Source organism: Agrilus planipennis, unplaced genomic scaffold, assembly GCF_000699045.2.
Source record: "Agrilus planipennis isolate EAB-ADULT unplaced genomic scaffold, Apla_2.0 scaffold20, whole genome shotgun sequence".
Lineage (NCBI taxonomy): Eukaryota > Metazoa > Arthropoda > Insecta > Coleoptera > Buprestidae > Agrilus > Agrilus planipennis.
In genome coordinates, this window is record NW_020439516.1 from 650,648 (window position 1) to 678,535 (window position 27,888).

Here is a 27,888-nt window from a genome sequence, read left to right on the forward strand (position 1 = left end):
GTACTCTTATTTTGCTTGTTTTCGTCAATTTGGCATTCTGGTTGCGTGCTTTAATAGTGAAACTCGTAAAGTTGTTCACTTGTAAAGGTTAAAAAGTATCATCTAGAATAATAGCGTCCAAAGTAGGTCACGAAAATTGAACCAGACAACATGTTATTACATGTTTACTACTTATTGCTAGAACTTTTTGAGGTTTATTCGATATACTACATTTTTATGTGAGCACCTTCGCGACCCTTGACACTAAAATTATGAGGATCGGTTTTAGCAATGCCCCAGTTAACGGTAAATTCAATTTGACACAGTTATCATCGAAACGGAACGCTTTAAGTACAACACGTGAAGCTGTTACTGTTATCTCGGGCAAGATTGATTGTTTCCAAGGTCTGACCAATGGCGAACTTTGTAAACAACCGTAAATCCTCTGACTGTCCTTTTTATTCGGTGATCTACGACGTTCGATTGAAGTCTTAGGGAAGACCAAAGTCCTCTTTAGTTCTCGATTTTTAAGATTCGTAAGTGGTGAAGGTGTGTGGAGGCGGTGAGGGACAGACAATGAGGGACGATTGGTGGGTGATGGACAATGAGGGGTGGATATTAGGTGGTGGGTGGTAGTTGGTGGGTGATGGGCAGTGGGTGGTAGTTGGTGGGTGGTGGGCAGTGGGTGGTAGTTGATGGGTGGTGTCCAGTGAGTGATCCGTAGTGATTGGTCGGTGGTGAAAGTGGGCGGTGGGAAATGAGTGATTCGTAGTGGTTGGTGGGTGGTGAAGGTGGGTGGTGGGAAGTGAGTGATTCGTAGTGGTTGGTGGGTGGTGAAGGTGGGCGGTGTGAAGAGAGTGATTCGTAGTGGTGGGTGGGTGGTGAGTGTTGGGTGGTGACGATGAGTGATAGACAATGAGGGACGGGTGGTAGATGGTGGACAATGAAGGGTAGGTATTGGGTAGTTGATGGTGGGTGGTGGGCTGTGAATGATGCGTAGTGGTTCGTGGGTGTCAGGTGGTGACGGTAGGTGTTGGGTGATGACGGTGGGTGGTAACGGTGTGTGATGGGTGGTGGTAATTATAAACCCAGAATCGAACCGATGTTCTCCCAAATGTTAAGCAATAGTCTAAGCTTGCACTTCTTCATAACAGGTGCGCATACAACATTCGCGATCCGAGTATTTTATTTTGTTAAGATAAATTTTTGACGAATAAAAGACAGGCAAATCTTACAAAAAATTTATTGGTTCCATTCCGTCTCCTTTAATAAACAGAAACCTAGATCCATGCCTAAAAAAATAAAGGACGTTCTGTTTTAATAACGAAAGCTTAGCTTAACATAGAATACCAGAAATCAAAACGATTCTGTTTGTTCAACAAGTCTAATATTGAAGCACCCGAAGAATGTCCTTAGATAGTAATAATTATCCTTATTTTAAGACGTTACATTAGTGAAGAATAAAAGATGAAAGACGCATTAAGGACGAACGGACGAACGCCTAGCAATTCGTTTAACAAGTAGTCCGTAAGATTAGTCAAGGACAATCGTTATTTCTGGGGCAATTAACGAGAAACGACGGTCCTCGTAGCGCAAGCGATGTGCCCTTGTTGGCTTATCCGGTGCATTACCGCATAATTTAATCGAGTCCTTGATAAATACTCTCGGCGGAACTTGGGACTTTTCTTCCCGACGAGAATGTTTTAAAATCTATTTACTAGGATAGACAAAGAAATCTGAATCAGCTTGCAAATGCCATTTCTACGTAATTTTAGTTTTCAAGACCTTTCCTTCACTCGGTATAATTAAATTCTCTTGGTTATGACTGCAGCAATCTGATACTTAATGTAATTAAATTCTACGGTGATACAATTTTTCTTGGAAATTTAAATTAAATTTAATTAAGTAATTAATTAATTAATTGAAAACACTTACCCAGAAGTAACACGGTTCTGAATGGAGGCAAATGGAAACTCAACTCCAAGAAGTCTCTGAAACGAAAATTAAATGTGAGTTTCAGCAGGTAGTTGTCTAGTTAAATGAATAACTACAGCTACTTTAAAATATAACATCTTTTTAGAAGGGTTTGACATGTGATGTTATTGACGAATGATGGAAATAGAGTAGATTGAAAAGGTTAGAAATGAGAAGGTTTTGGAAGAGGAGTAGGAGAACATAAGGTGTAATGGATGTCGACAAAGAAAAGAAAATATAAGAAGAAAGAAAACCTTCTGAAGAAGCAGACGAAGAGCAATGACAGTTCGACCTCAAAATCCCATCTATTTTCTTACGTATGTTCATTTTCGTCTTTTTCGTTCAAAATTACCTCTTCCACGTCTACTTTTACGTCACGGCTATCAGCTGTTGTCATCTGTCACCGCCAAGTCAGCCATCTTTTAAGGGGTGATACGATGCCTGAAGTCTCTACGGATAAGGCATCGGAAGCAACCGCAGCAGTGAAGCATCTTATAATCAAGTACCAACAACTAAAAGGGGACTCAAGGGACAGAATACCCTCAGGGGCAAGCAGTGAAACAATAAAAGATGTCCGACGATGATAACTGTCAAAGATGGCTAACAACAGCTGATGGCGGTGACATTGAAAAAGTAAATTTGAAGGAAACGGATAGAAATTAGCTTAATCCTTAAGAAAATGCATCGAATTTTGAGGCCAAATTGTTATAGTATATCTACTAATATATCTGTACCTATTATTTGTAAGATTGTCTTTTATTTTTCTTTAAAAGTACTATTACTTTATCCCTTCAGCATAGGAATTGGTTTACAAAATTGTACTTGTTTCTACTCAATTTTTTATCAATTCCGCATTCAATTAGATAGTATAGCAACATTTTATACTTCTTTACGTTCTCGTTCACAAAACGACAACTAATCGTAAATAAATAAGTTTTATATCAAATCTAAAAGCAACTTTGTTTATTCAACTCGACGCTTCAATCGAAATGTGAGACCAGAATGCAGTTTATTAGGTTTCCCTTGCAACATCTAGCAATGGAGTGTTTCCATTGCACCTTTGATTGTGGCAAGACAACAAACTGTGCTACAAATTACCCAAAGCAATCAATACGTCTACAGTTGATAGATTGTAAATTGCTTCGACTTTAATCCTGCAAATCCGTTTGCAGCGGTGGAAGACCTCGAGGATTCGATTTATCGCAAAATTACATTTTGCTATTGCCAGCCTGTACGATACGTCTCGCTAGAAACAAAAACCGATGACACCAGAACTGCATTTTAAATGTAGGGTAACACAGGGTAAACGTGCGCTTTAGTTTTGAGATCAGAAATTTCAATGTGCCAGAGCTACAACTGTGAAGACAAATTCGAGTTCATCGTCAAAGAGGAGGCCCATGGAAAATTATTACCTTTTCTTCCGATTATTTTTTCAGTACCCCATAGGGCTGGAAATCGAAAGATCCTTTGTTAATGAGTAACAATGTTGGATATACATTGCGAAGACAAATTCGAATCTGTCTCCAAAATTACTGTAACACATTGTATACTTCGTTTAGTTTCTGTAGCGATGTGACCTTCAGTTTGACCGGCGCAAAGTAGAAACGAACAGCACTAGGTCAGAAAAGAAAGGAGACAACTGTCGGCCAAACTCGGTGAAGAGCGTATAATCCGTACAGTACTGCACGGAAAAATTGACCATTTCCACCACAATTACATTGCTCAAGTGTGTTGTTATTGGTACCATTTGGTACTGAAAATATCAACAAGATGTTTATTTATATTTGAAGACATATTAAACGCTTGTTTTCGACTCGCACTACTATTCATGATTGAACAAAACTTTGGGCAGGTACTGTATGAAAAAGTATGCTTAATGAACAAGAGTCGAGAGTATAATGAGCTTTTTTCTCCCTACCTACTATTTTACCAACGCGCATCCAATACATTGGAAGAGGCACATCGCTAGAGAAAATAAATGAAGTATAATTGTTGTTCTAACCTCAAAACGCAATAAGTTGCATTAGCGTCACTTGGATCTCGAAGTTTAAATATTCCAAAATTTAGATTTGGTGAGGCAATTCTGGGTTTAAATTTTAATTTAATAGGAAAAACTACTTTGAAAATGACTTTTCCCTGATGTAATTGTTTTGGTCTTCTACTCACGAAGTATTTCTCTCGGGAAGATTTTGATGAGCCGGTGATGAAACAAAAATAAGAATTGAATTATTGTCGTAAAGGAATAATGCTTGAGTAAGTTGATGAAGTTTTACAAGGATACCTCGGCGTGTGCCGGAAATTAAACAAACCTGCCTATATTGAAAGATGAAAGTAAAAGCGTACGCCAATGACGAAGCACATCCTCTATAAATTGATTGTAAACCAACAGTATGTCAGATTCGCTTGATAAGACTAAAGGATCCGGAAATGAATGTGATAAAAAAGGAAATAGGCTACAAAGTTGCTTACAACACAAGATTTAAATGAAATTCCAATTTTACAATCCTATTAAACAGAGCGACCTGGTTTTGACAAGCAGGAGCAAAAGTAGATTGGAAATTAACGACGAAAGAATACTTCTTTTTCAGTCGCTATTAGTATAATTGAAAATATAATTAGTATGACTGAGATATAATCCATTACTTAATAATAATTTATTTTTTCAATGACCTTTCAAAATAAAATTGCGTAAGTAGAGTGTCTTTCCTTATTTTATTATTCTTTCTTTAGAAATTCCAACACTGTTATCAGTTCTGCAAACATTCTTTCTGGCAACGCTAACGTAGTCAGTTCGAGGAGTGGTGATGAGAGCTAATAAATCCGAAATCACTGTTGTATTTGTATCTAAAAATACACGTCTAACACCTCGCAATGTTTCCGGGGTCAGCAATTCGTTCTTGCAAAATTTCCCTTGTGATATATTGTGTACAGTAAATGAAGATTGAACTCATTTTCGCAATGCTTTCCTTCATCCCTTGGAATCACCAAAATTTCAAACACAGGACTAAGCCGAATACAAATGGTTTTATTATGCATATAATTTTGTGACAGCATGAGTTATATAAGCATTTTATTTTTACCCCTTTTGCATATTTCTCATTTTTGAAACATCTGCGAGAAAATTAGGAAAATTTCCTTCTATGTAAATTTATAAATCATCTAACTAAATCGTGTTCTAATGTATATAGGTATCTGTGTATATACAAGGTGTTTCTGAAATAAGTAACATACTTGCAGGACGTGATGGGCACTATAAAACAAGAAAATTAAGTAACTGTTTGGGGATCCAAAGTCCACGGTTTTCGATAAAAACGTATTTATAAAGTACAGACAAGAATCAGCCTGTCATTGCAACGCTGCATTCAATAACCTGCCAGTTAGTAGCATCCATGTTGTATTTGGTATATCTTTTGTATGTTTTGTACCCAAATGTTGTTTGTTATTTGTTAACTTAGATTAAATATGATCGACGATGTATGTGTTTATAACAAGCCAATGTAGTTCTTTGTTATTTTAAGTCGAACTCATAAGAAGTAGGTCAATGTGTTAGCGTTATAGGTCAGTGCAAAATAGTGTATGTCAATTCACGCCCAGGACCGGCTTCGGATTACAACTTCGTCTTGTTTTCTGTCAAATTTCTTGTCCCTTAACCATGCTGCTTTATTAAACATGCGATTTCCTATTGCATCTATTTAACACCCTCCAAAGCTTGCTATTTATTTCAGAAACACTGTATATTAAGGGAAAAAGTCCTGACTAACTGAATCATCAACGCTAAGGCTAAACTATTGACCCTAAATAGCAGAAAATTTGTACAGACTTTCGTTTTAAGATATATACAAGGAATAAGGAAGGATATTTCGAAATTCAACCCTTAACGGGGTGAATAAAGGGGGGCGAAGTTCGTATGATACATTTTTATTTGTGAATAATTTAATAAACAAATATTTGTACTGTACTTTATTCTTAACAGTGCTCAAAAACACTGGATACTTTTTCCAACTTTGAAGACAATTTTGAAATAAAAATTCATGCCGTGTTGCCACCATTCGATTATTTTGCACTGTGAGGAAGATAAAAAATTTGCGTTGTTTTTCCGTGTTAAACCGATCCGGGTGTTATCGCGCTCCCTGTCCCAATAATAATAACCGGTTGATCCGGCCGTTTAAAAAAAGTCACGTTTTTTTATGCAATAACCAACGCGTGAGTTACGTGACTGTCGATCCTTTTCGGATGACGACCGTCACCGGAGGCGTCGCGGCGGCGGCACCCGATCGTCGGGGTGGCCGTTGGCGTCGTCTTCAAGCATTTACACGCTGCTACGTCTTGCTGACTCGACCTTGGCTTGCTTTCCAGTCATGTATTATTGAAACCGGAAAGGGTTAGATGGTTAGATGGATGGATGACTGCTTTCATACTGACAAACAAATATTGACTACGTACATTGTTACATCAGACACATGCCTACAATATCCATACTATTTATGGAAAGGTGGAGGTAAGGAGAACTATCTCTGTTGTGAAAAAGTGTCCGTCAAGCTGCGTTAAATTAGGGTGGCGCTACAGTAGCAACAGGGTAAATTTGAAATAAAGCGCCAAAAGTTATTAGAATAGGGTAGAAAAATAAATAAGGACAAAATTACTTTGAACTACGTAAAATGTCGAGGTTTGGTACACTGGACTGTCACTAACCACTCTAGTTACTAAAAATATTATATTTTCTAACTCGGCATACTTCAATCCAACAACAACCGCTACATCCATACCATATCTTTTGCCTAAGCTAGCGCCATTTTTAAGGGTTTTTGAACTGTTATTTACTGCTGATAGCTGGACTTTTCCCCCATATGGTTCTTCTTACCTCTACGAAAAGGTGAGAAGCGTTCGAAATGTGGTGTTATAGGCGGATGATGAGGAAGGTTAGAAATGAAGAGGTATTAGAAAGAATAAGAGAAAAGAAGACTCTATGGATGTCAATAAGAAATAGGCTACATAGGTCGGTAGGACACCTTCTCAGGCATGAAGGTCTAAATCAGAGACATATTAGAAGCAGAAACGGGAGAGGAGGGGACAGCTAGGCCTAGATTAGGTTACTATTCGCAAATAGTTAAGGATGTGGGTTGTTCCAGTTTTAGAAAAATGCAAAGTTTACCTTAGGGTAGGAAAGAGTGGAGGTGCGTGTCCAACCAGTCTTAGGACTGATGATACGATACACGTTAGAGTGGGAAATACTACAAATGGCGCGGTAAACACCATCTGTAGTACGATGCTACATTTTAGGATTACGTATGCTCCAACAAGATCCATTTAAATATATGGATATCTACTTGCTGAAACAAGCATACGTAATCCTAAAATGTAGCATCGTACTACAGATGGCGTTTACCGCGCCATTTGTAGTATTTTCTAAAACGCGCTGTTAAGACAGCAGGTAAAAGTTGGTCTGTGTTCTGTCGGAGCTGTCTGCGACGGACTGATGAAATCGAAAAAGATCGAAATCGCGATCCGCGTCTGACAGTTTCGACAGAATACAGACCATTTCGAATTATTGTATTTTATACGTTAGAGTGGAACAATAAAAACGAATATTTTTTTAAATCGTCATCATCATTGGGTTGTCGGTCTTGAGACTGGTTCGACACCCACCTCCGCTCTTGCCTAACCTTAAAATAGAACATCCGACATCCCCGACTATTTTGCTATTTACGAACAGTCAACCAATCTACGTCTACCTCTCTCCACTTTTTTCGTTTCTTTTTCGAATTTTTGAATTAACTTTTCGTGAGTGTCTGTATGTCTATATGTACAGAAAAATTAAAAACTCCGATAAAGTTCATCGCACTGTCCAGATAGGTATTGAAGTTGGACTCATGACGAGACCAACTTTTAGTAAATTTATATTAGAAATTCCTAAACTGCGAACAAAACATCCCGCTGCTCACTCGTAGAATAGCAAACATTCAACAAACTTTTCTATTGTATAAAATGTATGTAAACGAATCATGTGAAATGTAAATAAGAAAACTTTTGCTAGAACTCCGTTTTTTTATCTTTTCATATTATTTTTCCCTCGAGAAATTATCAGTCACCGTCATAGCGCATGTTTCGCCGCGACGAAAGTAGCAAATGAAATAAAAATACAAAATACAACATAAAATGCTGATACGGTTATCTGAGAAGAAAAGAAACAGAGAAAAAAGACTGTGGAATTTGATAGCTCGTCTGTTAGAAATTGTGTGAACAGTCGAGCAAAAAAAAAAACGAATGACATCTACATTGTGACAGCTCAACTACTAGGAAGCTAAAAAGTTTCTTCCAATTAATGTTGGATGAAACAGAAGCATTTCCTTTTTGTCGAACAACTTCAGCTTAAATAAGGAATAGAAGAACTACGTAATGACCAGTGACAGATCTTGGACAATCGAGGACAAAATTTCCTAAATAACGCGTAATTTTACAATTTTTATAAGAAACTAGCTTTTTCCCGCGGCTTCGCTCGCAGAACTTAATATTGTTTCTCCATAAAACCTTTTAACTCCGAATCCACCCCTACAAAATTTTAATTTTNAGAAACTAGCTTTTTCCCGCGGCTTCGCTCGCAGAAATTAATATTGTTTCTCCATAAAACCTTTTAACTCCCAATTCACCCCTACAAAATTTTAATTTTATGTAATTTCGCCATCTTAGATTTCAAATACAAACGTAGAAACAACATTTCATCCCTAAGGGTTGATTTTTAAAAATTGCCAAAACAAGTATTTACTTAATTACAATAAGTATTAAGAGCAACCTTCGAGTCAATCTGAGGCTTTCACGGCCGGAATCCATAGTAGAATGAAGATTCAGGCTATAGGGCCGTGGTCTAAGTGAACTATTCTGTTCAGACGTTTCGTCAGCTAGTGCGGCTGACATCCTCAGTGGTAGTGCTGCATTGACAACGTGAAAGTAGATTATATTTCGAAGTCTCGACAGCGACTGAATTCACGTTATCAGTGCAGTACTACCACTGAGGATGTCAGCCGCAGTAGCTGACGAAACGTCTAGACAGAATAGTTCACTTCGACCACGGCCCTATTCAAGTAAATTTGATTACAAATAATACGAGGGTGGATTGATAAGTTTCCGGCCTGACCAAGAAAAACAAGGTTTTTAAAAATTTTTTTTTTTTATTTCTCAACATAATCTCCTCCAAGGCTGATACATTTCTCATAGCGGTGTTCCAGTCTATTAATGCCATCTCTATANCTATCCAAGGATGGTACTATAGAATGTCACCTCAAGGTAGGCCTAGTGGCGTCATCTCTTGGTTAGGCCGGAAACTTATCAATCCACCCTCGTATATGTCCCATTCAAACATTGCAACTCCTTTTCACCACTCCTACCCTACCGAGGTTGAATTTATTAACCAAATTTTGAAACTTGAGTATTATTTATAACATGAAGATTTTTCCATATATAAATACTATCCAAATTTGCGAATTTTCCCATGTATTTTCCAAAAATTGTCATTCACACAAACCTTGTCCTGTCAATTACAAATACAACAAAAAGTAAATCAGTCAATTGGCAATTCTCTAAAATTGACAGCTACATGAACAGTTTGAATTTGGTTTTTACGTTCTTCAGGCCAATTTTTCTCTTCATAAGAACCGTCCTCAGACTTCAAGGAATATATTAAAAAGAAAAAAATCGAAATTGGCACAGCTGTTCTCGAGTTTTGCGCTTAGCAACACTTTTAGCTATTTTAATGACTGAAACGGATAAACTGTTCAGCCGAAAATAAAAACAAAGTTAGTTCCATACAGTAGGTATTGATGATTACATGTTGTGGGAGGATACTGCAGTGCCCTCTAATGGCACAAAATAAATAAACGGAGTAATGGTTACATCTCCACTGCAATGGACGTAAACATATACCTAACTACACAAGAGCGAAAACATTTCCATTTCCGGCATCGATGTTGATAATGGGTTTGTGCACAATATCCTGTAAATTTTAACGACCACGGTCAAAGCCAAACAACTAATGTAACACATTTTGACAAAAGCGCATTATAGCGTTACCGTTTTGGAAAAATGTTTTAATGTGTTCTCTACAACTACGCCATCAAAAGCTTAATTCGGTACATGTTCGTTTCAATTGAATACAGTGGAACATTTTTTGCATCCAAGGCATTTGGCCATTAGTGACATTCAAAAATTAAAATCATCTCTAGATATTTGCCACGAGGTTTTGCATTTTAATGATGACTGCCGCTGAACTCTTGTAAAGATTAGTTTAGACGATACGAAAAAGGTAACTTTGAGATTAACATCAAACTTCAAAATGTACTGCCCAAAAAATCCCACCATAATGAGTTGCTGGAAGAAAATTAAACGAAATCACTTTCTGAACTTGCTGAATCACCGCTTGTTGACGAACTAATAGTCAGTGAATGTTTAAAGGTAATGGGAACAACTTATAAACAAGGAAACTGCGTACCACATAAGTTATCCGAAAAGAAATACTGCTTCCTAAAGCGAAGAAGGTCATGGGCAACCAAAGGAGACATCAATAGGAAGAAGATGATGTTGTGCATTTGGTGAAAACAGAAGGATGTGGTTTACTATGAGCTACTGTCACCTGGTGAAAGAAAGGCAGTTGCCAGTTATCAAGAACAATTGACCAATCTATACCAAACGCTGCAGGTCAAATGAGCCAAGTATGTTGCAACGTCAACGAAAGGTTTTACAGCCAAGAACGGTCAAGAATACAATAGAGATGAGATACATGGATGAAGTTCCATATAGCAGAGGGTGTTTCGGGAGGAAGCCCCCCCAAAATTAAGACGTCATACGAAAAATAGATATAGTTGTAGAACAGAGGAAACTGATTCAAGAAGCTATACTCTTATATTGATGACGTCCACAATTAGTATTATTTTATTAATCTCATTGGTCAAAACGAAACACAAAAAAATGTCCTTCTTTACCTAAATTCCACGCGAATGTAGAAACTTTGTCAGTTCTCCTTAGGTAAATCGAAGATACATATCATTTAAGGTTCAAAATTAATTTATAAAAAATTTATTGTATTCGCCACGTACAAATAGGAATGGTGTTTGTCGTGTTTCTTTTTACTATTGTGCTTTACTTCTTTCGTTTATTCTGTATTAGCCCTTTGAGGAACATTTATTCCACGAAACAAAATTACAAAATTAAATTTGCAAACAATAGTAAGTCTACAGGTTAGATTCAACGAATTCAATGCCTACGATGGAGTGGAAGAACGATGTACTTGTAGATAAAGAGACAAACTTTTTGCAAAGAACTGAAACAAAAAATGGAGAATTGGCCCGGCAACAAAAAGCTGGAAGCAGATTTAAATTAAATTCATACTGTTCTCGCAGTTTTTGCACATGTTTCAGCGGTCCTGATGATTTATGTAGTGAGTAATTCCTACTAGTGAAGTGTAGACCCAAATAACAAGAAGAAAATTTAATATTTCATTTTTTTTCCTCGTTTATATCTTCATGTAACAATAAACAACACTAAGACTTTGCTGAGCAATTTATCAAAACGTTATTTTGAACTTTTAGTTTTTATACCATAGGTCGTTCCTGTAAGTTATTATTAATTACACCGAAACTACTTGATGATTTGATACTTGATTAGTAATTTATCGAAAATATTAGATACGGATCGCGATTTCTATGTCATTTAAACGTATCAGAACACCATAGGTAGTCTCGACCAAACCAAAGATGTTCGATAAAAGCTTGTTTATAAAATCTACAAAGTAGTGGCAACATGACGCCATCTGTTATACCCACGGATAATTACTGCTAACTGAAGCACTTCGCAAGTTAAACAAGGACTTCTATTAGGGTTGGGCGATATCAGTAACTAGGTATCGACTACCGATACTATTCTAAGCACTTTCGATACATTAGACTCTTCAGTACTTTGGATACCTTCGATAATCTAGACCAGCGCTTCTTAAACTTTTTTCATTCACGACCCCATTTATGATTGCGAGTTTCCTGGCGACCCCATATAAATATAAAAGAATCAATAAAATTAAAAAAACAAATACACATCTAGATGTTATAAAATCGTATATTTAAATATTTGACATTAAAATTTCTCGCGATCCCAGAACTTTCCTACGCGACCCCATTTGGGGTTTAAGAAGGCCTGATCTACACTATGAATGCCAAGTTATAATTCTTTGAGCACTGCAAAACTCATATAATAAACAAACCATTTTGTCTTTAAGTATAATATTTGAATTGCTGTCCGACAGATATGCTAGTTAAAAATTACTTAATTTAATTAAATTACCTATTTTAGTTTTTACTACAAATACAATGTAATTGCCGGGTGTATGTTAATTTACTCTATTCCAAAGCCATGGACATTCAATGTGGGATCTTATAATTTTGTATTTTAAATTTTTAGAATTGCTCCATTCTATGATAAGGTACTTCCTGAATTACTTGAATGCATACCAGATGAAAATGATACACCTGAAAATTTATTGGAAGTAAGAAAAAGAATTCTTGAAAAAATCGCCCTTGGGAGTTCCTATTTCATAACACTTTTTAACTGTTTTGTTACTAATTTCATTGACAACATAATTAATAATAAGTAAGTGGCAAATAAAGTTTCTTAAATGCAAATGTATTTTTGTAAATTGTTTTGTAGAGATAATCCTAAGCAACAGCAANATTTCATATACTAGAGAAAAAAGGAATTTGTTCTTTTACAACTTTTGTTTCAGAATGCGTCAAAATGCGAAGAGTAATTTCTTTTATATTTGGATTTATATGTTTACCGATTTGGCTAATTTCTGTTCGTTTAAAGAATATACTCTAGAGATGTCCGCTATAAAATTGGTTAGGGTCTGATCAAACCCTTCAAAGGTACCTTACGGAATTCCTCAAGAACAAACAACAAACATATGGCGATTACGTTAAGATATTGAAGATTACAAACAGACGAAAGCTGTTTGTTTAGGTCACGATTGAAAAATAAGAAACACAAATTGATGAAACAACACTTTCGAAACAATTGTCAAGAAAATCCAATGGAAATTGTTAATTTTGATTCCGTAATATATAATTATGAAAACATTTAACTATATTTCATTGTATTTTGTGATATATATCACAGTAAAATATTAAATATACTTAAAGTCAATTAAGGGTTGGAAGATTTTGAAAGGGATGAAATGGAGAATAGTTCACAGTACAGTTTTAAGTCTTAAGTTCAATAGGTCAATTCAATGTTTCATTTTCATTTCTATTTATTGCAATCAGATTTTAGTCTTATCAATAAGTAGTTTCTATTTTAAGATAAAATCTGTCACTACAGGAACCTTAATACGTTTTCAGAGAAATTTTCATTTCCTGTGAGTGAAATTGTCTTTCGGATGACCCCATTTCAAACAATTTTCCGTTCTCGTTAATTCAAAATTTTGCGGTTAAATTGAAACATCACATTTAGCTTTTGACTGTCACTAACATGATGGCTGTTTACTCACGTTCGACATCCCCTAATGCTCTCCATTCGGGCAATATAAAAACGGTAAAAAAGACATTGTCAGAAGCTATCATTGATTAAAGCTTTTGTATTCAATCAGCTACTACTAATCGTAAAAAAAAGTAAGTAGTCCGAGATAAAAGCCGTTATCGTCATAAAAGTAACAATATCGATTACCAGATTACCACTCACGCTGACAAACAACGCTATTAACCATAATGAATTTCGTTCTCTGCTTTTTTAAGATTACATCATCTTTATATTTAGTGAACGCTTAAAATAATTTTTTGTTACATTAGAAAAATAGTAACAGTCCAGATATCAGATGAAATTAATTGCTTTTAAAACTGAAAGTAGATGAATGCAAAAGTGAAGGGCTGGAGATATAAATTGTAGGTTATAATGAGTTGTCGTAATTAATTGGTTTATAATTAAGGCCTAGTTACTTGTTAAGTTTTCCTAAATAAATGGCTATTGGCTTGATGGCTTCAGCTGGAATTTCATCAACCTGACTGAACGCTTCAAGAATCAAGAAGAAGAGAGTAAGGTGTGTATAGTCAGGTCACTCTAAGTTTGAACACCAAGCTTTTTATAGCTCGTTTGGTGTTCTACCTTACAGTGAGCAGACTGTACACCATATCATCGCAGCGAGAGACTTCTTACAACCGTTTGAAGCAGCAGATGATGTATTAAAAATAATATAAACTTAAACCAATTTTAATGTAAATTTATAAGAACTAATTATGTGTATTGTACGTTGAAATAAGTTAATACATTTTGTACATTATTTAAATAAATTAAACAGTCTTAAATAGTGGTTAAGTTTTACTTTTAATACTTCTAGCTACTACACTTGTTTTTAGAATGTAACGTAATGTCAAATCAAGTCCATACTGATAATAGTTATTGAAGATTACTTTTTTAAAGTGGTAGACAGAAAGTAGAGTAAAATTATAATCTTAAAATTTATTTAATATCCAAGTATATTCACTAGATGGCGATATACTGTACACTGTACTTGGATTTTATATGAACTCGCACTTTAGAAGCTACATGGGTTTGGTCAGTGATTTAAACGAGCGGTATAGCCTTGAGGTTTAGACCATTGCTTAGCATTCGGGAGGACGTCGGTTCGATTCTGGGTCCATCTGCCTTGGTCCAAGTTTTTCTGTGGTTTCCTTGGATCACTTAGGCAAATGCTGGGGCAGTAATATTCCACAGATAATCTTTCATTCTTTTCAGTCTTCATTTCGTCCGTCTCATCTTTCTCACCCGAACCACCACCCACCCATTCCCACGATTCCTGAAAGCAGACTGAAGAGGGCCTTCCGCCCTACCTTCCGACGTAGTCCGGAGGGGCTGATCGCCCACCAGCGTTAGTGGCTAGTGGGAATTACATACCCAAAAGTTTTGGCGCGCTGATGAGGTCAAATAAGACCAAGAACTTAATAAATGTTCTTATTAATACGTATTTTCAATTCGAAAATTTTACGATTTAATACGAATTCTTTGATTTCGCTGCTAACAGCATTAATTTCGGGCACCTAGTGATGATAAATATTCAAACAGGGATAAAAATAATTATGAAATTTTGAAAAACTACAATTTTGGCGAATATTTAGACAACAGTAGATTATTTAGGAGATGACTTCACGAATTTTATATTACACAAAAGCAGCGAGTAGTTGGCTAGATCATAAATCTTCTAGCGTTCAAAATAGCGTCAGTCGTTTGGCTTGAATGCCCTTTAAAGACGAAAAGCTTTCATTACATTTAATCGATGTAAGTCACTCTTTTAGAAGGACATCAATCTCTTCTTCTTTTGGATGAAATCACTAAGGATTTTGTGTACTTGTCAGAGCATTTGAAGCAAGCGTACATGCATAGTTTGGCATTTCACTTCATAGCATTTTCCATTTTCATAAATTACAGTATGTTCGCGCCAAAGTCCAAAATGTGTCATAAAACAATAATAGTAACCATTTTTGAAATTAAAAATATACTGCCTTCACAAATTTAAATTTCGATTATTAAATAAATATGTAATCATCATCATCATAATCTATACATCGAAGACGCGATCAACATCATGAAAGACAGTACAGTGCTTAGATTTGCAGATGATATAGCAGTATTAGCATCTAGCAAGAGAAGATAGCTTTAGATAAAATGGAAGCGATAATGACGAAACAGTACTGTATGAAAATAAATAAAAGTAAAACAAATATACTGGTATGCAAGAGAAGAAAAAGTAGGGAAACAGCGAATATAAAGATAGGAGACGAAAAATTAGAAGAAGTGACCGATTTTAGGTATCTAGGAAGTCAGATAAGTCAGGACGGAAGGAGTAGCAGGGATATAAAGCAGAGGAAAGCTCAAGGTCGTGTCGCCTTCGACAAAAAGAAGTCACTTCTATGCTCGCAAACGGTTAATTTATAAATTCGAAAGAGATTGTTAAAGGTGTATGTTGGGAGCGCGGCCCTGTACGGGTGCAAAACATGGACGGTGGGCCCGGTGGAAAAGAAAAGATTAGAAGTATTCGAAATGTGGTGTTACAGACTAATAATGAGGATACCGTGAACAGAGAAGGTCAGAAATGAGGAGATATTAGAAAGAATAGAAGAACAGAGGACTCTATGAAAATCAATAAGAAATAGGCGAGATAGGTTAGTAAGACACCTTCTCAGGCATGAAGGTCTAGTCAGAGACATATTAGAAGCATAAACGGGAGTTAGGAGTGGTAGAGATAAACGTAGATTAGGTAGTAACAAATAGTTAAGGATGATCATTATAAGGTCGTCAGTCCTAAGACTGGTTGGACACGCACCTCCACTCTTTCCTATCCTGAGCTAATCTTCAAATAGATAATACCAATATGATATTCTTAGCTCTTATTCTATATATATTTGTATTTTCTAAGGATGTTGCCAGAGTTTACACGTATTTCCATAAATAAATGTTGCTTCGTTCAGCTGAATTCCTTGTGTATCGGCTTAATTTTAATTAAATAAGTTTTCATAATTAACATATTATATCTGCTTAAACTATGCTTAACATTTTCGATAACACTTTGATGAACACAAGATTGTATTATTGCAGACTCATGTATGTTAGTAATAAGGATATTTCTAACTTCTAAGCTTCCCGTCAAATCAATGTGCATGTTTCATCCCTATCCAAAAACGTTAAGACGCTTGGCAACATTTTTATCAGATCTTATAAGCTGCTGCTGCTGCTCTCTTTAAACCGTTTCTTATCATCTAACGTGCTTAAAAACTCTCTAAAGTACTCAAAAGATGCTAGCAAATACAACATAGAGCACTTCCTAATCTCTCTAACAGAGTCAGGTAGTAAGCAAGAAATTGAACAGTTCTTCTCGTTCGAAAAAGCTCAAGATCCATACTAGTCTTCAAGAGAAGATAAACTGTTTTTATTTTATTCTCGCAAAGAAACAGCTTACAATTTCAGACTTCCCCTTGTATCAAGAACAAAATGCTCTCTGTAATTCTTATTGTTATAAAAAAGTTCTCCAGGGGATTTAACATCTGTCATAGAAGCCAAAGGCAATTCCCAATACTGTGTTCAATTTCGATTTTGTAAAGGAATACTTAGGAACGGTAGTTCTTGCTTTCCATTTTCGTGGGTGATCGAGAGCAACATTTATCTATCTTTTTTTTAATAGTAATGCCCCTTATCTGTCTACTATAAGACCAGCTACAAGTGGTTTCATCCCTTGAGCTCCTGAACTAGTAAGAGATTCTCAGGGAAGCCATACATGTAACCAACAAATCGATTTCATGCTAAACCAGCACAATAGCCACACGCTAGAGTAGAGATTATCTCCTTTGAACTCGAACAACTAGCTCGAAATGGAGCCCCAGTCAAAATCTGTACCACAAACACGCCAGAACACGATGTACGCAATAATGAAGAACCATCTGACGTACTACATACTAGTTCCCATTATTACCTGTCCAATAGACATAGTACATAGAAACTGGATTATACTGAGACTCGTCAGAAAAAAATCAAAATGAAACTGAACGATGTTGAAGGACAGTTACTATTTAAATCTTCGGTAAATGTCTAGATGATGGGGTGGGTGGGATCGAAAGAAGAGGTCTCCCCCACCACTGTACCATAAAAAGTTCGTGGCGGTCTCACCCCCATAAAAAGTTATGGGGGTTAGATAGGGGTGGGGGAAGGGGGATCGAAAGAGAGTGGTCACTTGAGTAAAACCCCATAAAAAATTTGAGGCGGTCTCACCCCCTTAAAAAGTTATGAGGGTTGACAGTTGATTGTTTCGACAATTTTCATCCACTATAATTCAAATAAAATTCAGTAAAAAAATATTTTCAAGCGGGTGGAGGTGGGGGATCGAAAGAGGGTGGTCAGTTGAACAAAACCCGGTAACCTAACCTAACCTACCCTGCTGATAAAGCTAATTAAATAATATTTTAAATAAGTTTCTCAATATTTTTATGTATTTTTCATTAGTTTTACCTTTGAATATTGTTTAAGAATGACTGTATAAATATTTACATGCCTAGTAATGTATAAAAATTGGCATATTTATTAACTTTGAGCCCCTACAACTTTTTATGGGGGTGAGACCGCCACAAACTCTTTATGGTACAGTGGTGGGGGAGACCTCCTCTTTCGATCCCACCCACCCCCACCCCTGCAGGGGCCATCATCTAGACATTTGTCAAGTATAGTATTAATACAGATAGGATAGTAGCGTACTAGAAAATAATGTAGAAACATAACTTACCAAAAAGAAAAAAACCTATTGCTTTTGTTTTATAGTTAGTTTTCACATTCACTATCATCATGGGAATCTCTATCACTGTCACCAACAGCAACAATTAGTTCTTCTGTTTGTATGTCTATTACTTGCTCACTGATCCCTATTTTTAAATATTTAATCTACGCCCCTGATAGGAATACTGAAGAATGAGGGCTGCAATCGTTATACCTAAACCTGCCTACTTTTGCCACCGCGCATCAAAATTTCCGCCAGCTTCCAGCGTCAAGCCTGTACCTCATTCGTTACATATAAACGCCGCCTCTGGTGATTAAAAATTTGTGACTTTATGTAAAGGGCAATTTTGATTTACGATTTCGGCTTATGAGTTTTTCCCGTTTCATTATTCGTTATCAAAATAACCGGACCATAAACAAACGTAGTGATAAGACCTTTTTTGTTTCAGACGAGTTCTGCGAAGAGTTTCCCCATAATTTTCTTCCCACTCCAGGCTACTGGATCGAATGTTCCAGGCAAAAAATCGCTTCTGACACGATTTGGGATGAGAGCGAATCGGATAGGGACTTGCCGGAAGGAGACGAAGAAGAACAAAATGGCACCGACGATAACGGTCACAAAGGTAAGCCAGTTGAACTTGTTCTGGTTGTATCCGCGGCTAATTCCATAAGAGCGCTCTCGTTGGCAAAATGCATACGGTCAAATGTGTACCTACCCAGATATCGTTTTATTGTGCACACATACACGTGCATGTAGATACATACACACGGCCCCTGGGCGTCTAACAAAGTAAATTTCAGCATACTGATTTCAAATACGACATGCACCCGATATTTGCCTCTACTACACGGCATACACCACGTTCAGTGCATTATTTTAATTAATTTTATTGAATGAACAAATATGGTGAACTTACAAATTGTCCACATTGCAATTTTCACGATGTAATTTTAAAACCACTTCAGGCATACCAAAATATGGCAACGTTTAAACAAAAAATGTGTACACGTAGCAAGCTTTATAACGTTTGTTGACTTTGATGTATGTATCTACTTGCCCAAATAGGGTGATATTTAAATTAAATAAATAAAAGAAGACAAAAATTCACAATCACACAATATGTATACCATTTCCGGTCAGTGCCTCTCTACATTCATTTCAGTACTCAGCTAAACTGCTACAACTCCACCCCAATTACGGGTAGAAGCCCTCATAATAAATGGAAATGTGTTTAATGTCACATGACCCCATTTACCATCTAATGTAACAGATTTTAAACAATATGGCGGCATATTTCCATTACTTTAAATTTCCGAATTGGCATAAGTCATTTTGCTAACATGTAATTGAAGAAGAAGTTTTAATAACTAAATATTTTGTTAGTTTTATTCTTCCATCAAATCTAACCTTAATGATGGAAAATAGAAAATTTTCACATGAATATTACTTAAGTGATCTATTTCCAATATGTTCAATCTCTAACTAAAACATTTACAAATACATTATTCTGTCAACGCTCGAGGTACATCAAAGCTTTCAGTATTGAAGTATTTATTAAGCCATAGAAATTCACAAATCTTTTTGATTGATTGAATAGCATTTCTCTAAGTTTAATTTTTCATCGGCTACTTTTAATATATTCAATATATGACTAAAAATGTTGATTTAAACGGATTCGAGTATGTCTCTGGTTTTACTTTCAGGTAATGATCTTTATGAAGGTGAAGAAGATGAAGACTCCACTTCTCCATCTCCACGGAAGAAGACAACAATAGAGGAACAGTGGGAAAAGAACGGTTGTTTCGAACTCACAAGTGTTGAACAGGAAACGTACGAGAAGTATTTTTACGGAACTGAACACTGGAATTATTTCACCAACGACGAAGATTTAGGTCCAGTTATACTGTCCATCAAACAGGAAACGTTAAATGGAAGAGATCAGTTCAGGTAAGAAATAATTCAAGCCATACAGGATCATCCAAAAAATAATAGGCAGGATAATTAAGAGTAAAACAGTAAAACACGGACGCCATCTTGATGACGTAGTGAATTAGAATCCCCATAACTATACTACTCATTTGAAAATAATCTTACTAAAAAAGACTTAAGGAATATTAGGTCAGATTATACAAGATTCCGTTGATCTATGACAAAACACTACACCACATCGCAGTATGATGTAGTTCATTTTCGCCTCGTGGTATCAGAATATTTCTGAAATAAATAACAAGTTTTGTAGGATGTTAACTATATGACACAGGGAATCGCATGGCGAGTAAATCAGCACACTTAAGGGACAAAACGATTGTAAGAAAACCTGGCCTCCTTGTCAAAGTATAGCTGTTTCATGCAAACCCAAACAAAGAAGCCAAAAGGATTTAGATTAGGACTACGCGTAGACTAGGATACAGAACTAATCCAGTGTCTAAGAAAATGTTCGTTCAGAAACTCACGCATCGGCTTCTCTGCACTGACCTATAACACTAACACATTGACCTCCTTCTAATGTCATCGACTGTCTACATACATACAAGCCTACAACATTAAAAGAACAAAGAACTACTTTGGGCTAGTTGTAAACTCACACTTAATCTAATGCTAGGTAGCAGCTTATTTAATGCGGCGTTGCAATGGCCTATTTTCTTGCGTGATTCAACCAGAGCCGGACTGACCTTTGTCTGTACTTTCAAATACGTTTTTCTCGAAGACGGTGACGTTTAGGACCACCAAACATTTATTTAATTTTCTTGCTTTATAGTGCTCCTGCAACTCTGCTACTTATTTCAGAAGCCCCCTTATATATATGTATACTATTTTACAATGTTCGCATAGAATTATAAAACCGTCAACCACGCACGTCAACCTGTCATGATATTTAAATATTTTAGCATTTTTAATATTGAAATTAGATTCTAATTATGATACAGCCCCAACTCGGGCAGTGTTTATACGTGGCAACCCTTAATTATGTGTAAATATAACGACTCGTCTGCATACTTAGCACGTTTCCATCCAAACAGCCTGTCACGTCAAACGACCAACGATTATTATCGATGAAACAACTTGGACTTAAAAAGAACAGAACAAACATAATTAGTAAGCGGCTACATTAATATTGTGTTACCTGTGTCAGTTAAATGACTAACTATACAGAAATAGAGGGTTAAACACGAAAAGCTACAACCAAGTCGATGTACGTGTATCTATGTGTGAGCACAGGCATTAAAAACTATTGAACTACTGAACGATTTTCAATTATGGCTAACGGTTTATATCTGTTGATACAATCTCAATTAGAATTCCCTTCAAAATCAGAATATGATAATAATTTAAAACTTATTTGACGATAGACACGCATACATTAAATATAGTTGCTGTAGTTATAGACAGTCTATATTTTAGCTTTGAAAAGACTACATGGGTCTTTATATAGGTTCTATCTGATGAAAGATAAAATCGTTGGACGACAGATCTAACTGTCGATGATTGAAGATTGCTAAGTCTCTTACTGCAGCTCACAAATATAAATAAACACATAAAGGATAAATATTCGATAATTGAATAATGTCGATGTGTTGCTCCTAATAACTGTAATCCACGTTTGTTTACATTTTGTTTGTTGTACATCGTTAGTTTAATTAAAAAGGATTCCTAAAAACGAACGATTTAGGCATTTTAAGGAAAGATTTTAGCAAAAAACGATTAACTAATTGAAATTACAGTCCGGATCGTTATTCTGTATAAAAATCGGTTGTCTGTAAAGTCGGTCTACTGACGATAGTTGAACGTGACAACGTCATAAGAAAATACTGATGGAATGGTTTCATTTTTCAAAAGAAAATTTTAATTTTATTTGTTTGATAGATATTTTGTATGGATATAGAAAAGGAGGTAAATGGAAATGTATTATTGTATAGCAGCTGTCCACGCGGGCGCATCGCTCACTCAAGTAGGAGAGAGACAGATGTCGAACGCTGCCGAACGCGGAGGCCGATTGTGCCTCTTTGTCGCTTGTTCCGCGCTCTCGCTTGCACTTCAAGCCTTAAATGGAACGCCTCAGAGCGAGGTAACGCCGCATGACTCATGTTTTTTCGTGCGTGCAGCCGGTTCCATCGAATTATAAGACGTTGTCACGTCAAAAATATTAAATTGACTTATGAAGAATAACTTTTCGGTTTCGAATTTGATCTTAAGAAGAATTTATGAAAATATAAATAAAGACTGATCTGGATTCTTTCGGATACCAAGATCCGCAATTTCGCATGCGGTTTAAGTATCGACTTATTTTAAACTTACTGGGTATTTTTTTACTTTTTCCATTTTCTGTTTGTTTCAGAATATTAGTCCGAGCAATTAGCTACACGGTACACGGTTTGATACCAGCCAGCTGTGTTTTCGCCGACAGATACAACCGAGAAGAGGTAGTCCGATCCTTGGGAAAAGAAGTCAATATTAACCCACCCCTGACCCTTGGTCAACTGCCTGATACTCCTGAGGAACTACTTAAACTCGATCAGGTACGATACAAACACAATATCATTGTTAAAATTGTATTATTTGACCTAAACTTTCATTATAATATCAATGATCAGAAGCATAGTAGTTAGAGCATCTACAGAGTGTATTTAGAGCATTTATTGAGGAAGTTTTGAAAATTTACCGAGCGCCTTACGTACATCAGCACACCAAGCGTATGTGGAACATTTACAGAACTTAAGTTGAGTGTTTAAGGGGTAACAATTGCACAACAATGAATTTTAAATTGAAGTACAAATATTTCAATATTTCTCAAAAGAATAACTGACACGTAATACATTTGGAAGTACAACTTGAATCTTACATAAATGTATCAACCAATTTTTCTTTGAAGATGAAAAGAATGGAGTGTAGGAAATGGAAATGTGACTTCTACCTAGAACTACAACTTAGTAAGTAAAATTCAAAGTGACGCGTTTTCATTTGAAAAACAAGAAAGGAAGTAAATTATTCATGGAGAAAACTGTACAATTTGAAATTGCTCGCAATTCATTTTACTACACATGCATCAAAATTACTTCAACGTAGTTGAATATTACGTTATAATCTAAATTCCTCCAGGGTTTATTAAGTTTACCTGAAAGAGATGAATACTTTAGCCTATACAGAGTGTTCCACAAAAGTGACTAACTTATTATATCCTAAAATTATTTTGTTCTTTTCAAACTGTTGCAAAATTAATAAGGATAATAATCGGTTACAAACTAACAAGAATTACAGTGATGCAAGCGCTTTTTAGCAATATTTTTGCATAGTACGTAATATTTGTTTTAGGGATCGAGCTGATATATCCATGGCTCCACTAAACAGTCTTAAAATTCACATTTGGTAAATTCTGTGCGCATATTGCATATTACTACATATCAAGATTTTCTGAGGAAGAAGCACACAATATTTTACAAAAGTTATATACTCGCTGACGTTTGACGTTTAACTAAATCAATTTTAGCCCCAAGAAAACAAACAAAAAAAAAGTAAATTTGATTCCTGAAAAGTTATAAATATTTTTTAAGGATACACTGTTTGCCAAACCACGAACCTCAAAATAGCACCACGATTTCAATTATACGGGTTGTTCGGAAAGTCGTTTCGTTTTTTTTTTTGTGGAAATGAAAGACAGTTTTCATATAATAAACAAATACTTTATTAAATTATATATTGACCGTTCTGGCCCAACACCTTTTGCCATCTTTCTGGTAGTAGCATAATTCCACGCTCATAAAATTTTTGGTCTTTGCTGGCAAAAAACTGATCGAGGAGGTTTTTGACCTCCTCATTTGAGGTGAAGGTTTTACCGTCTAAAAAATTTTGGAGTGACCGGAACAAATAATAATCCGATGGTGCCAGGTCTGGAGAATATGGTGGGTGTAGCATTGTATCCCATTCAAGCTGTAAAAGCTTTTGGCGAGTGACCAAACTTGTGTGAGGTCTCGCGTTGTCTTGGTGAAACACTACACCTTTCCTGTTGATTAGTTCTGACCTTTTCTGTTGAAGTGCATCATTCAGTTTGTCCAGCTGATGACAGTAGACTTCCGAATTAATCGTTGTGTTATCCGGTAAAAGCTCAAAAAAAACGATTCCTTTAAAATCCCACCAAACAGACAGCATCACCTTTTTTTGGTGAATATCGGCTTTGGAAATGGTTTGAGCCGGTTCATCTTTTTTGCTCCATGACCTCTTGCGTTTGACGTTGTTGTATACAACCCATTTTTCGTCCCCAGTGATGATGCGCTTCAAAAACGGATCATTTTCGTGACGTTTGAGAAGCGAATCGCAGACGTCAATGCGGCGACACAGATTTCTCTCTGTGAGAACATGGGGAACCCATACATCGAGCTTCGAGGATAATCCCAGGCCTTTCAAGTGGTCATAAACTGTTGAATTTGATAAATTTAACCTCAATCCGATCTCACGTGTTGTTATTCGCCGGTTCACATCAACTAATGCCTTTATCGCGTCTTTATCAGCTTCAACCGGCCTTCCCGAACGTGGTGCATCTTCGACATCAAAATTGCCGGATCGAAATTTAGCGAACCAGTTCTGGCACTGGCGTACTGTCAACACACCTTCTCCATACACATCAGTCAATTTCTTTCTGGCTTGAACAGCATTTTTACCCTTTCTGTAGTAAAACAGTAAGATATGTCGAAAATGCTGCTTATCGCTCTCCATATTTAAAAGGGCACCAACCAAAAACTACTGCGTAGAAAAGCATATAAGAATTATACGGCTTAAATGTGAAGTTGGGTGCAAAAGAATACAATTAAATCCTCTGTCGGGAAAAAACGAAATGACTTTCCGAACAACCCTATAATACCGTCATTATAAGTACTAAACAACGCCTTAGGTCAGTGGTGGCTACATTTTCCGTTCTTTATCAGAGGTAATTTCATTTATGGACTCGTCACCTTCCTCACGTGTTACACGGCGTTTAATTTACATATACACATATAGAAACGGGTATGTCACGCAGGGTGCCACGTCTCGGCGGGCGTTTTACAACACAAGCTTTGCTCATTAAAACGCATGGAAAAAATGGACAGCGAAAACACCGTTTAATTAATTCCTACTGTCATAGAAGCTTCACGTCATAAACAAAATTCTGAATAGTTTGTTTAGAGGCGCTCTCCTGTTGCGAACAAAATGTTACACTAAAATGCGACGCTCTGCGTCCCCTTCATTAGCTGATGAAAAGCATAGTCGGCCACGGAAGCCCACACAAAAAGAAACTACATTTGCAATAGGTAACGAATAAAAGGAAATATGGAAAACAGCATACGAAGACAAAAATAAACACGTGTGTCGGTATATTTCAATTTGCAACCACATCTACTCAAAAAAAAAAAGCATCCGTGTTCGAATTTTCTTTCGGGCACTGTGGTGGTTGATGTCGCTAGCTGTGGCGGTGTGGAAGATATGGTGACTAAAAGTGGGCGGCCTAGACATATCCATATTTCAACCAGAGTATTCTGAATGTTCCAAATGTTTGGAATTTGTTATAATGTCCGAAATTTCTTAAGTTTAGTGGATGTAAGCACAGGTTTATTTATTCGGTCACCAAACACCAGTTTATAATAACTGGAAATGTACCAGGATGTTCTTGAATATTTCTAGTGTCCCGAGATAATGATGTTAAGTCTCTTGGAGTCTTTGAAAGCGAGACTCGAGTCTCCGCCTCTCATCGAGTCTCTCTGGTGTCGCTGAGAGAGATTGTGGAGAGACTGTCAAAAAAACTGTTTAGCGTCTCTGAACTAGAGACTCGAGTCACTCATAGAGAGATCCTCATTTCGTATCCAGTCTCTGAACGAGAGACTCGAATCTCTGAACGAGAGACTCGAGTCGCTCATAGAGAGATCCTCATTTCGTATCCAGTCTCTGAACGAGAGACTCGAATCTCTGAACGAGAGACCCGAATCTCTGAATTAACAATTTTGTCGTTAGAGTCTCTCGTACAGAGACTGTGAGATATCCATAAAAACACCTAGGCAATAACTGAGAGACTGTGAAAGACTGTGAGAGACGCTCTCAGAGACGCTAAGAGACTGGTGAGAGACTGACAATTTTTATCTAGGGGTTGTTCACAGCTAGAATGTCCTCGAACGTCTCAGGTAGAATGTTCTGCAGTGAACTGAACCAAAAAAATCGAGATCATTCTGGATTGTTCCAGGGCCATTATGTATGAGTGGTGAGACGTTCTAGACCACGTTTTACACCCTTAAGAAATGAATTTAGTGGTATTCAAATTTGTCTATGTATATACATCTCCAAACATAACCCAACCAAACAATAACGTCACCAATGCACTAGAACCGCGTAAACACAGATAACTCTGATTCTCAGTTCACTAACGTGTTTTATTCAGTTTATTCACAGAAAGCATCAGTTTTATACATTTCCTAGCACAATATCGGAATTTCATACAATTCGTAAAAAATGTATACAAATGGCGCGGTAAACGCCATCTGTAGTACGATGCTACATTTTAGGATTACGTATGCTCCAACAAGGTCCATTTAAATGTATGGATATCTACTTGCTGAAACGAATCATGGCGTAGCTAACCTCAACCTGATAGGCACGTTATCATATTCGAATAAAATAATTCGAAGAGATCTGTATTCTGTCGAAACTGCCAGACGCGAATCGCGATTTCGATCTGTTTGGATCTCATCAGCGCGTCGCAGACAGCTCCGATAGAACACAAACCAACTTTTACCTGCTGTCTTAACAGTGCGTTTTAGAAAATACCACAAATGGCGCGGTAAACGCCATCTGTAGTACGATGCTACATTTTAGGATTACGTATGTATACATTTCCTAGGAATTATATACAATTCCTAAATTTTGTACATTTCCGGTAACATATACATTAATATTCTGTTCAAGTTGTATTGAATAATTTACATATAGAAACGTTACTGAGAGATTATCTACATGTGAAGCGATTATTAGGGTTGTATCTATTGTACTACGACAATAGGAAAATTGGTGGAAACGTATTTGGTATGCTGTTCAGACCACTCTTAATAAGCGTGTGCCTGAGGTGGCGCGGCGGTACCTTTGCACCTTTGGTAAGGGTCATAAAACAGACGCACCGACGACATGCACAGATTCGAGCCGTAAAATAATCCATCTAACAAGAAGCTTTCCGGATATATCAGGCTTCTTTGAACCTGAACAAATATGTGGCAGGTATTATCCGATGGGTGAAAACCGGGTTAAAGACATGATACGAATAGTGCGAAAACGACAAGTCCAAGACGTGATATAGACTCATCACAAGTAAGATGAATTTGCAATACTTAAAATAAATAATTGTACACATTGCTATTGTGCAAAATAAATTGGTTTTACACAAATCTTGTTTAGAATATTCGTTACTATACAAAGTTATAGCACGATATTGACACATAGAAAAGAGAAGAGAGAAGAGAGAAGAAAAAGAACGAACACACACACACACACACACACATCTAATGTAAATAAGAATTACAATTTTATAAAATAATTCGAAGAGGTCTGTATTCTGTCGAAACTGCCAGACGCGGATCGCGATTTCGATCTTTTTGGATCTCATCAGCGCGTCGCAGGCAGCTCCGACAGAACACAGA

The 27,888-nt window shown here is 36.5% G+C and overlaps 1 protein-coding gene and 1 long non-coding RNA gene across 2 annotated transcripts in view; one reads left to right on the forward strand and one right to left on the reverse strand.

Annotated features, from left to right (window-relative positions):
- LOC108738475 overlaps positions 1–27,888 on the reverse strand; it is a 144,193-nt gene that overhangs the window by 89,095 nt on the left and 27,210 nt on the right. Inside the window, exon 2 of the long non-coding RNA XR_003232071.1 lies at positions 1,915–1,970. This is a non-coding gene — a long non-coding RNA (uncharacterized LOC108738475). The remainder of the gene's footprint in view (positions 1–1,914; positions 1,971–27,888) is intronic.
- LOC108738444 overlaps positions 1–27,888 on the forward strand; it is a 107,664-nt gene that overhangs the window by 55,080 nt on the left and 24,696 nt on the right. The window contains exons 4-6 of the mRNA XM_018471857.1: positions 18,690–18,863; positions 19,945–20,188; positions 22,578–22,758. Of these exons, the coding sequence (XP_018327359.1) occupies positions 18,690–18,863; positions 19,945–20,188; positions 22,578–22,758 (599 nt within the window). The remainder of the gene's footprint in view (positions 1–18,689; positions 18,864–19,944; positions 20,189–22,577; positions 22,759–27,888) is intronic.